Source organism: Pleurodeles waltl, chromosome 3_1 (assembly GCF_031143425.1).
Source record: "Pleurodeles waltl isolate 20211129_DDA chromosome 3_1, aPleWal1.hap1.20221129, whole genome shotgun sequence".
Lineage (NCBI taxonomy): Eukaryota > Metazoa > Chordata > Amphibia > Caudata > Salamandridae > Pleurodeles > Pleurodeles waltl.
In genome coordinates, this window is record NC_090440.1 from 1,979,921,906 (window position 1) to 1,979,935,046 (window position 13,141).

General features: G+C 39.9%; 1 protein-coding gene across 1 annotated transcript in view; it reads left to right on the forward strand.

Moving 5' to 3' along the window:
* The window catches only part of VPS53 (VPS53 subunit of GARP complex), a 693,920-nt gene that overhangs the window by 229,895 nt on the left and 450,884 nt on the right, over positions 1-13,141 (forward strand). The window contains exon 7 of the mRNA XM_069226380.1: positions 8,758-8,877. Within this exon, the coding sequence (XP_069082481.1) occupies positions 8,758-8,877 (120 nt within the window). The remainder of the gene's footprint in view (positions 1-8,757; positions 8,878-13,141) is intronic.

Consider the following 13,141-nt stretch of genomic DNA (forward strand, 5'->3'; position numbering starts at 1 on the left):
CAGATCAAAACAAGAACATACATGTAGATACAACATTTTGGCATATGGATGAAGTTTTCTTAATGTGAACAATGGTGGCCTGCGTAAGCAGGAGTCAGTGGCACAGATTCCCTTCCCAGTGTTGGGGGATTGGTAAATGGTACAGGAGTGATAATACTGTTGGCCAACAGAAGGGAAAAATAGAGCAGTCCAGTGGCTACTTGTGGCTTGAATCGTGCTGTCTGCGGATGTGGACAATACTGTGGTTCAGCTGATTGAGATTAGGGTTAGGGTGAAAAAGATTCAGGGCAACCACTCTTCTGGTGTTGACATTCCATACTGTATTGCGATCCCTTTGGCAGTTTGGTTTAATCCAAGCCTGTTTTCCCCTTCTGATGTATATTTTTGCAATGCAGACAGATCTTTCGGAGTAGGCTCAAGGGATTCAACAGTTTGAGAGATGTACTCAGTCATTTCACATATCTGGGAAAATGAAGCCTTTTTAGTCATTTAGTCAGCAAGAGCTTTCCTCTAGACACTTCATCTTGAGAGAAATGATATGTGTTACACTTAACCAAAATTTTGGAAGGCACCAAGAGTGCATTGAATAATCCTTTAACTTACGTAACATTATCGATTGGGGTTACTACAAAAGCTAGGAAACCCCCGGACTTCAACAGGAGCCTATATTGTAGGCCACTCAAAGCTTACTTTGTCAGTGATTCGAATAACAATTTTCTGAGCAACAAGAACACAGGCACATGGAAGAGCAAACAATTCAGTGACTAGCAGAGTGCACTTGAGTTAAACATCAAATTTTGACTGCTTCACAGTTGAAGTCGTGCTCATTTTTAAGAGCAGAACCATGAACATCTCATACAAGATCATAGTTCGCTGTTGGTGTTTCAGTGAGATCAACAATGGACTTAGTGAAGTGAGCTCTCATGGTGAGTTAATTGAGATTCCTTGCCTTGAGCAGTGGACAGCAGAGCGGTGGGGTACAGGATGGGGCAGAGGATCAGGATGATATAAGGGGTGAAAAACAAAGAAATTTCGTATTGTGGCAGCCTGGCCATGGATAGGTGTTGAGTTTTAGTGTTAACAACTAGAGAAGAATGGAAATGTTAAGGGTGAAGCAGAGGACTATGTCCATGGAAGCCTCCACAAGATGGGCGACTGTTGCCACAGCTTGCAAGCATGGCAGAAGTTCTGCCATGTCTGCATCAATGGCAGAGGAGTAGTAGCCTACAGGTTTCTTTTGATGTTCCTGATCCTGCATCAGCACCATAAACCAAAGTCCTCAATTGCATGACAGTACAGCTTGAGTGGTTTGTTACAGTAAGCAGTCCCAGACCTGGAATAGAGGATAATTCTTGTTTTGTAGTCACAAAGACTTGTGCTGGCTCCATGGACCAGCGCAACAGTACAAGGGGACCAGTGCGTCGGTTCAAGGGTGTGTATATATATATATATATATATATATATATATATATATTTTTTTTTTTTACAAACTTTTGAAAAGGTTTACCAGTATGTGATTATTCCAATATTCACGTAGTGCAGTAGGGTGCATACTAAAGAGATGGTGACTGATCTAGGCAACCTAGGAATGACGCCAGTATAGTATGCATTTCTCCCGCTTCTCTCCCGCTAAATCTCATGACCTTGATAGGGAATAAAGTGAAGTTAGAATTGTAATTTTGTTTTCTAAGCTTTGATTCCTTTCTTTTCTAATTCATTGATTTAATATAGGGAGTCCGTCTTACATTGGTCAAAAGAGTCAGAGGCAACTAACAGGTCTTCTACGTAATGAACTAAATTTGGATCCTCCTGAGAAGATGAAGATGTCTATATCTTTCTTGAGTGTTTAGGAACAGATAGGTGTTTCAGTAATGTCATATGTTGGAAGACTCTTGATCAAGTATTTCAGACATAGATTTCAGTATTTTTTTTTTTTACAATTCACAATATCAGTTTATTCTTTAGTTTTACATAGTGCATCTAAAACTTTATTATCACTGGTTTTCAGCACGATCAAATAGGCACCATTGCTAGCACAATACACATTACAGTTAAGTCTGCATAAAAGGACCTCTCCCCAACAGGTTTGCAAGAGAGGTAGAGCTTACAAAAAGGCATGTTGCTCTGTAACGGAGACCAGGGTTATCGATATGGAATTGGTGATATGGTGTGGAACACAGGACTTTGAGGGCAACTGCAACAATGGGCATTTCCAAGAAGAAAGGTACTTCAGAGGTCTTTGAAACAGAGCAGCTCACACCAGTATCAATAAGGCATGAGGTGGTCTTTCAGTTATTTGATACTGCATGGCCCATTTTAATCTACAGGAATCAAAGCATTTACATCGCAACTGGCTCCTCACGGGCTGGCCTAAAAAGTTGGGTATCGACTTTGTGATAAATTGAAAAGATTATTCATCCAGTAAACATTCTTGGGAAGATGCTTCTTCTGTCCTGGCCCTCTTGTTGTTTTTTTTTTTTTTTCAACAGACATCCTAATAACCTCAGGGCTTCAGAGGGAGTTGCAAGTGTTGGGGAGAACCATATCTTGGAGTGAAATTCACTAGAAACAGTGTCCTGGTCATTTTCCTTTGCGTCTACTTGTGCTCAACACGCTTTGAGGACTTATTTCTCACTCTACCCAGTCTGCTTCAGTGGTCTCGCGGCTACACTGGCTTGAGAAGTTCCCTCCTGGTTGTGGTCCCCGTGGTGGTGTGGGGTTGGATCAAAGAAGGTTGTCTCACTGCTCTTATCCCTATTTTTTGTCACGCTCCTTGCCCAATTACACATTTATGTCCCTGATTTTTGCTTCCTTTTTTTGATCAGCATTCCTAGTTGGCTAGCTCTCCTGGAGGAATTATGCTGGTTTCTTACTCAGACCTTTCTTGGTAGTTTTGGTGTCTTGTTTTTGTATCACTCATCATGTTCAATCAGTTGCCAAGGAGGATTTTCTTTGGCATTTGTGGCTTTTCCTTCTGTCTGGCACCCACCTCTGGAGACATTTTCATTTGCATCCTAAATGCAGGGTACTTTCCTTGGGCAATCAAAAGAGAGACCTTAGGCTCGTCAGTGTTGATAAACAATTATTAGTACCTAATTAAATAAAACTATTTACGGTTTCTTTACTGTGATGGTTAAGATTTCGACTATAGATATCATTAGAATAAGGGTAATGATTTCTTGTTTTTAAAAATCAGTTTAATGTAAATTAATTTCAGTCTTTCAAATTGAATAATAAACATTATTTAGGGTTATGATTAGCATTGGGCTGAATGTATCATATGTATTAACAGTTAGCTGAATTTAATTTGATGATATATGTAAAATGTGTATGCATTTGCAAGATTGTCTTGGTAAGGGTATATTAATTTAACTTGATTCAATTAATCTGAATATAATGCATTCCTGTTGCTAAGGAATAGTTTATGTGCTGAGAACAATATGCAAATAATGTACAAAATATTCAGCATTCATCAGAGCTTAGAGGTAGACATATGGCTAGCTGTAGTGCTATGGTAAGGACACATTATATAATTACATTTTACTTAATTTTAGTCAATAATAATATAGCAGAATATTTATAAGGGGTATGTTCTGATGCGCATTAGTGACCAGCAGGTGTTGGTGAGGTAGAGGTGTGATTGTTGATGTAGTAGAAGAGGTAGTGGCAGTAGAGGTATGTTATGGTGGGGGACATTTTTTTCTCTCTCTCTCTCTCTCTCTCTCTCTCTCTCTCTCTCTCTCTCTCTCTCTCTCTCTCTCTCTCTCTCTGTCTCTCTGTCTCTCTGTCTCTCTTTGAATACATTTTGGCTACTGCCCATGTTTTGCTCTGGAAGTGGTTAAGGAGGCTCTCTCCCATTCACCCACCTCATATTCCTGATTTTTGAAGTAAAAAAGTAACTGCTTGAAAGTTTGACTGCTACTTTTAGGGTATGCCTCAAACTTCTTTTGGAGAAGCTCTGATTGTTTTTTTTTTTTTTTTTTTAAGAGGTGCCACTGCCTGCCCATGGGAGTAAAAAGAATATAAATACGTTTTGGATACTTGTCTTCCAATTGCTGGTTCCTTGTTCTTTTACTCATAAACTCACACGACTGCCACATCCCAAAACAGTCCTTGCTGAATGTTATTCACAGTATGGAGCAGACAGTTTTTTCCAACTGACCTGCATAAGCTGCTTCAATAGTACTTTCATTTGTTTGCACTTACTGTGCTGTTGCTATTTTTGAGCCAGAATTACACAAAAGTGCTAATGCAGATTCCTTCAGCAGATGCACTATTAAATCCAAATTACAGCCAATTACAAAAGTATTACTTTTGATCTTTTCGGATGAGAGGTGCTCCTGCACTCAACAGGTTTCTCAATATTGTTGATGCTGGATGCGTGGTTAACCACAGGCGTTGGCCATGTTGTGAGGAGTACTAACTATGAGAACCATCAGACAAACCTTAGTTATAGCTAATCTTGTCTTACTTAGACTGATCAAAATCCTCACAATGTTTGTCTTACTTTATCTAAATCTCTTCACCAGGATTCCAGTTCTCCTTCAGTGCTGGTTGAAAGGGTTCATTGTGGCCCACTATAGGTGAGAATGCAGGCCATTTTCCTGTTGTCTTAATGGCTTGTGTCTGGAAAAAGATAGTGGTTGGAAGAATCTGCCCTTCTCCCCTGCAGGACGAGAGTCCCAGTACTGGTAAATCAGGTCTGCAGGCAAAGGTACATGACCAAACCAAGTTAGCGGGGGTAAGAGGCAGTCCACTTTCTCCTATTCGACTGGGCTGCTGGGGAGACGAATCGTATGTTGGCGGAAGTCTGTATGACAGCAGCAGATTGCAGTATTGTCAGTGGCTTGCGGCAATAGTGTGGCTCCAGCATTATGAGAGCAGAGCATTTGCATTCAAGAGCATTGGCTGCATGTTAGTCTGGAAGCTGACCATACTCAAACATCTGTAAATGCTCAGCCCACCTCTGGCAGCGTTAAAGGCTAGCAAGATCTTCTTAGTACTACAGCAGTGTTATGTACACGATTACTCTCTGCACTAATGAGCCTTACCCCCATGACTATGTGTGATGACTTTATTTTGGGACATCAATGCAGTAAGGGCGACTGGGGCACAGTTAACAGTGGTAGTGGTTACTGTATCATGTTGGATTAAGAACACCCTGGATAACCATATGATGGATATCAGGCATCCCTTATGCAGTGCGAAATACTTGGACTCGCGATGTAATACCAGTTTAATTGGGAGTTGCTGTAGTATAACATGGGACAAGCAAAGTGAGGAATGCATAAAAGCCACCGCAATGACAGTGATTTAAATTGAGAGGAGTCACATGTGAAAATGGGATGGCATGGGAAGTGGTGGCCTGATCTGGTTATCAATCCGTCTCTTCTCCCATTGGGTCCTGTCCTACCCTGCCCAGTGCTTTGTAGTGTTTCCGTACTCGACCCATTGAATTCAGCCTTACCATGTGTTTTTCACTCTCCGACACTGGGATGGGGCGGCAGACAGTAGATAACCAACTGTGAGTGCTAAGGTGAGAAACAGTCCAAGGGCATGTGTTATCTAGCCTCTCTAACCCTTGCTCCTCTCACAGTTACCTGTAGCAAAGGTGGAGGTGACTGAAGAAAGCCTGACAAAACCTCACAAGCTTTGGTCCTATAAGAAATCCTCACAAGATGACACTAGGTGGCAAAACAACTGTTGCCCAGCTTTGCAGCATTTGAGATCACTTTGTTATAGAAATTCCCTAATAATCCTGTGCCATTCCTGACTTCCTGATATTGTAATTTTTCTTTGAAAGTTCTGTTATTTCCTCCCCTTCAAGACTATTTGTTTCCTGTTTTTAAAGCAAAAAAGTATATTCCATTGACTCCACTTGATTGTACTTTGATACTGTGAAGAAGTTTAGGCAGAAATCCTACAGATTCTGGTTGAGGAAGGAAGGAACTAAGTGGTGGCCTGAACACTGGTCACTGGACCCACGTGACTTTCGCTAGCTCTTTTCAATACCCCTTGCCAGCTTGGTTTGAAAGTCATGCCCAAGCTGTATTTACTTCTGTCTTTGTTTATTGGGAGTACTTCTCCGAGATTTGTTTTATTCTCTACGCCAATGTTAGCAGCAGTTAGTCAGTAACTCTACCTATATATGCTGTCTGCAGCAGTTCCAAGCGTCAACATTTTATTGTTAGCTCGATAAGTTAGTGGTCTCTTTGTGGTGTTTTTGGCTAGTTGGCAAGATTACTCTTTCTCTGCTGTAGTGTTATAATGGAAAACATCGAAAACGGTTTACTCAGTCTATGTCTCCAAAGTAATATTGGGTTGGACCTTCTGAAACTAACCAAGAACAGGACCCTGTGATTTCATCTGTGACAAAATCTGACCTTGTGACCGAAGCCAAATTATATATCCCTCCTGAAAGAGTACTAACAATGCAAAAAGCTCCTTCTCTAACCCGATATGCCCTTAGTTCTGCACGTTTCGTATCCACAGCATTCACATCAAATTTGCGTATTTGTTTCACGATAAAATGTAAAAAAATAAGTTTGTGATTCAGTAATATTCTCTAACTTGATACTTTCCCCTGCATCAAGGTCTTTCTCAAAACTATCTCACTCTTTCTCTGGCAAACCCTTAAGAGTTAATCAAGGTTCCCTTTTATAACAGGCAAGGCGCCTCATTCACATCCATCCAAAACTCGCCTGAGAAATTGTTCACGACTGAAAAATACTACTGCACCTGGAAGCTAATTCATTAATCACGTTGATGATTTATCAATCACTACCAATAGCCGTTACTACCCTGACCTGTTACAGTTTGTGACTTTGTTTATTGTTGCCTGATCAAATAAGTGCATCTTTAAATCACAAATGTACAATTATTTTGTTGTCTCTGTAAAGCACTTTAGCATCCTTCTTCATTTTATCAGTGACATAACAAGTGGGTAAAATGAACGTCAGATGTGAGTGCAAACAAATTTACAGTACGAGTTTCTGGCCAGCCACCTCCAGGTATATCATTATGCGTGAGGTCTGGGTGATTTCCTTATTTGATTTGTTCTTCTGGGGTTTTTCAGAGGTACAAACAAATTAAGGACTATTTCAAAACATTGCACTTTGGGTAAAATGGTTTGATTCCCCTGCCTAATGCTGGGTTAATATCTTTCATTTGACCTCGTTATACAATGCTTTGCCCATTTCTACCATTGTTCATTCGTGCTCTTTACATGTATCAGTGCATTTCGCTTTTGTAATATAGAATAGAAACCTGATGCTATAAATAGTAGAAAAATAGGGTGATAGGCTGAATTAGGGAAGGTAAGAATACTTTTGGCTGTGAGCTCCAAGCAGGAAGATTTGCCACTTAACTAGGTAAGCAATTTCCTATGCCTTTTAATTATGCTGCCGAATTCGCATAATTTACAAATTTCAATTTATGCAGAATTTTAGAAATTTCTTGAAAACTTTACATTGCAAAGTTTTGCATATTTTTTTGCTTGCATGAAAGACGTATTTGCCTAGAAAATGCCCCTTCACATATTTCAAGAGACTTTAATGCAATGTGTGCACTTGCACAAAGAATGTCACACAAAATATACCTGCAAATCACATTTATCTCTAAAAGTGTAATTTTGTGAAAGTTTTATAGAATTTCGTAAACAAATATGCAATTTTGCACACCCTAATGTCTAAGTTTTGTTCAGCTGTTCTTTGCAATCTCTTCACTTGCATCCTGGCTCTAGCCAATATGACCTTCATGCAAGGTTGAGTATTGGTCCAAGAAGTAACCAATATCAACATCTACGACGGGAGGAGAATGCTTTGAAGGGGAGGTTTGAAGACTATACTTGCGGAAAGATGCAACTGTATTAGCTTCACTAAGCTTAGTTCTTAAAGTAACACATTTAAAAAAAACATTTTCTAAGAACTCCATGTGGCAGCATCTGTTCCCAGGCAGTACTAACACCAAGATTTCAAATCAAGCTTACTATGTACTATGGTGACCGTATTTACTGAATTTAATACCAAGTGCACGCAAACTTGAAAAATCCACGATCTCTTAAATTCCTACAGAAACACAAAAAGAATAAGTCCGTCTGGATGTTTTATTTGCTAGATGTTGGATTTCTTTTATTTCACTTAAAACCTATATTACTATGACAGTGATCCACCATGTCTAAACTATATCTTGATGTATGCTTACAAAATACAACCGTTTATCTGACTGCAGATGTTCTTGGGGTACGTTCACTCAGTGTTGTTTAGGTTAGATGCTTAAGTCCACATGTGGAAAGTCTACATATCTGGAAGATTTGATGCATTCATAAGTTTATGTTTGGGGTCAGTGGGTACTCCCATGCCTCTAGCAGATTATTTCCCTTCCTAGAACTATACACATATGTTATTTTATTGAAAACAGCGGTATGTGGGTAAGGAAAAAACAACCTCTGTTTAAGCATATCTGTATTTCATTTACGTGTGCCTAATGTTTTACTGGTTGGAAAAAATTCCATGTGTGACTATTATACATTGGTTTACTCAAAGAAATTTAGGATCGTATTGTTTTTCTCAAGATGTTTGTGTATTACTGAAAACGTTAAATATTTACTTTGGAAGTAGCAGTATCACGCCTGGAGTAGAGTTGTTGTTCTGTACTTCTCATATGTAAATCAGTAAAAAACGAAAAGTGCCAGTTCTGGGCAGAAAAGTAAAAGGTGGCTCGATTTAACCAATTTTCTTTTGGCCTTTTCTTCTACAGGGCAATGACGAGGAGGCGGCAGTACGGAGAAGTGGCTAACCTTCTTCAAGGCGTGGTGAACGTGCTGGAGCACTTTCAGAAGTACATGGGCATTCCTCAGATCAGACAGCTCTCCGAGAGGTAAATAAACCCTTTGCCAATGGCACATGAGGCGTTGGGATTGACTGGTTTGGCATCAGGTAGTCTGCTCCTTTGATCTCTATGCTACTATTACACATGTCCAGATTAGTGTGGTCGTTGCCTGACAGCTTGTGGCTCAAGAGATGACTGAGTCCCGTATCCCTGTGGACTAAATGTGCTGTCCCTCCCTTTTTTTTGAATATCTGAAAATAGAATATGTTTGTAGATGGGGAAGTGTTCCTCAAAGTAAAGAGCTGTGTCTGCGTTTGGGGCCTGTACCTAATGATGGCCAGCGTAAGAAAGCATGCATCTCTGCTTGCTGTTCTCTTAATGACGTCTGTTTTCAGAGCAATCAGTTAACCACCCGTTCAAGATCAGTTTTCAAACAACGAATTTCAAAACAAAATGGTTCTTCACATGCAGACTAATTTAGACCCTGCAGCACAAGTGGGCAGGAAGCGTTTCTTTGTCTGCATGTCTGCTGAAATAATCAGGTTAATTTTTAAACTTGAAATAAACCAGCTCTTTGTTTTCCACTATTGTTGATGAACATGAAAATAAGTTGGGTTGTGGTCAGAGTCTCCTAGAGGTTGACTATCCAAGAGCGCACAGAGGAGTTTTTCATTGCTTGCCTTTCATTTTCCTTGTTTCTAGCACTAAGGGCTATTCTTACGGCATTCCATCATTTTGACCAATTTCTGAAGCACACTCATTTTCCAGGGGGGTGTGTACACGTGGTCAGAAAATATTGCCATTCACAGGTCAAGAGATCCAGTGACTGATGTGAAGTGAACGATTACCCTGATGCAGTAAGCTGTCTTGGATACAGAGTGTAAATGACACTCAAACAGACCAGCAGGTGAATAAGGCAGTCATTATATATATGTGTGTGTGTGTGTGTGTGTGTGTGTGTGTGTATATATATATATATGTATTATTTAATTATTTTATTTAATTGCAAGATTCTGTCAGAGAGATAAGGCCTGACGGGTTTACAAAAACATTCTAGCAAGAATGGTTACTCTGCATATCTTCTACCCACCGGCAGTCATGCCAACTTGTGAAACTTTCACTGGGTGTGGAGGGGGGTGGGGCCTTGTAGGAGGTGGGGCTTAATGCTGAGAATTGCCCGAGGCACCTCCCTTGACCCCCTTCCACAACCCCCTCCAAAACCAAAAACAATGCTTTTGAGGCTGCTGCTGATGTCCTGGAGAGGTTTCACACCTTGTAATAGACATCGTCTGAGGAAAACGTTCAGTTAGCTGGAAACCTACTCTCTGCAGGGGTTTCCAGCTAATTGAATTCCCACCTTGTGATATCGGCTCCTCACAGGGTAACTGTTTGATGACAGCCGATGTCGTGGGACACACAGTGGCACCGCGTAAGTTGGAAGGTCTGCACGGGGGTTTATTAAAGGTAATGACTAACACCAGAATCTTTTGCAGCAAAGGTATTTGGTGAAATTTCATGTAATAAAATGCCTGACTGCAGGCTTTAAAAATCCACCCTTAAAGTACTATTAGCTGTAACATATATGATACACAGTAAATAAATCAGGTCTACTGCTTTTGTCATAGTTTTTTATAATAAACAAATCAGACCTTTGGCACCTGAAATACCTATTCATAGTGAATCAGTCATACCTACAGCTGTTAGCATCGCCTTTTGCCATAACCAAATCAGGCCTACTTATTGAGCTTAAGCTTTCCTACAAGGCAGCCTTCAGCCATTCAGTCATACAATTAGAAAAATTTACAAAATAACAACTGGCAAAGCAAATTATTATATTGTCTTGAGAGGATCTGACAAGGATTCACACAGTTAAAATCTTATATACCCCTGGTTTGTCTGAAGGGGTAATCAACACTAAAATCTTTGCCATATTATTTTGATCTGCAAGACTCCATGTAACCAAATACTGATCTTGTAGGCTTTAATACAGATTAATACCAAACCACCATTAAAATCCTATTCACTTTAATGTATTCTTTTCACAAAAAATATATCTGACCTACTGCCTTTCGCATTAGAAACAATCAGGCCTATTGCCTTTATAATTGGATTTCATCATATCCAACTCAAACCTACTGTGATGGGCATAAGCCACAAGGCAACCACCAAGTGTACTGTAACATCTGTTTCTGATATTTTCACAATTACAGTCATTAAAGCAATTTAAAATTCCTCTTAATAGAGCCTCATAAGGATTACTATAGTGCTAATCGTCTGTCCCCATGGTTTGTTTGTTTCTTGTAGTTCACCAACTCTAAAACCCTTGTGTACTGCGGTAATTGGTGAGATTTCATGTAACAAAATACCAGCTTACAGGCATTAGCATAATGTAATAAATATCCTAATTTAAAGGCCTATTGCCTTTTATATATACTTTTCACAATAGGTCTGTAAGGCTTATTTGGTTTGTCTTAATCTTTTTTTTTAAACTGTCATAGAAGTACAAATGCATACACAATTGCATTTGGCAGAGCCAACCAAATAGAGCCTAGCAAGGATTATTGTAGTGCATATCTTCTATCCCGTGGTTTGTTCCATTGAATCACCAGCACCAAACCCATTACCTACTATGGCTGTGATATTCCATGTAATAAAATACCTGCATAGAAACTTTAGCACAATGTAATAACAATCCTTCCTTAACAGCATATTGTCTTCAACACGTTCTTTTCACAGTAAATAAGTCAGGCCTTCTCCATTTGTTATAACATTTCATAATAAATAGATCAAACCTCTGAAATGTGGCACGACTATTGCCAATGAACCGAGCAAGCCTTTACCCTTTGCTTTACATTTTACCCTGCACTCGCCTATTCAAGTGCACATAAACTGTCAACCATCATGCATACAGCAAGAATTTACAAATCTGTAGAAAAATACAGCTTGCTAGACAATATATAATCCCACTCATCAGAGTGTAACAAGAATCATCACAGTAGAACCCCTCAGGGTTTGTGTGAGTGGGAGGTCAGTCCCAAAATCCTTGCCAACTATGGTCACCTGTGCGATTACATGTAACAAAATACCTATTGGTAGGCTTTAATATAGAGTTTGCTTTTCACAATAAGTAAACCAGGCCTACTGACTTTGGCATAATGTTTCATAGTATACGTTACGTATAATAAACTAAACTAAATCTGACATGACCTTTACCATGGAAATGATAAGGGCTCTAGCCTTTACAATCAGTCAATCAAACACGATTTGTAGAGCACGGCTAATCACCATGAGGGTATCCATGCGCAGGGAACATAGCTACTAAAGGGTTCAGTTGAACAGCCAGGTCTTGAGTCCTATCCTGAATTCCAGAAGAGAGGATGAGGTCTGTGGGTGAGAGGGGAGGTCGTTCCACGATTTCGCCATGAGGCTTGACACCATAAACAACGCAGGTCTATTTACGATGGTAACAACCCACTGTTAAAGGCCTACCAGCTTTAGAAAATGCTTTTCACAAAAAGTAAGGTAGACCTGCTGCCTTGTCAGAACCTCTCATAATAAGCAGATCAGACCTAAGGCATTGGACATAACATTTCCCAGTGCACCAGTCAGACCATAGCCTATCACCTTAACTAACCCAAGCCTCCTGTGTTTTTTTTTTTTTTTAAACCATCTTTACTGGCAATTTTGATAAACATATAAACCGTTCACAGACCAGTGTTGAGCAGCAATGATACACCACTTACACTATAGGGCTGATGCAAAGAACATAAATTATACAGGATGAACTTGTACGTTTACAAGCAGCATGGACTTCTGTTTAACATAACTTGCATAACTGTTGGCTGAACATACAATTATAAAGACCTGAGCATTGCAACTATGAGCAATAATTTTGAATTACCAAACATAACTGTGGTCAGAAAGTGAGCAGTGTTACAATGATGAGTGCATCTTCAAGGTGGCGGACGTCCCCTCTATCTAGCGGGTGATTGAAATAGGTGTGAGCCTAATGTGAAATTATGTTAGTGTAGAGTGGAAGGAGGGTGGGAGAATAAGTTAATAGCAGTGTAATTTGGTATTGAGTTGTCAGGAAGAACCGCAAATGTTGTGTAGCCGTGTTAAGGACAATGTGTTGATTGGAGCTCAAGATATGCGGACCTGAAGGGGTCACAGGGAAGGTACAGTGAAATATCTACAGAGGTAATGTGTCATCTTTGTGGATCTCCTTCAGAGTCCTCAGCATGTCATCACAGTCACTGGCAACCAGGTACTTCCGCAGACCCCTGTCCTCCTTCCTATCTAGGCCTTGCTC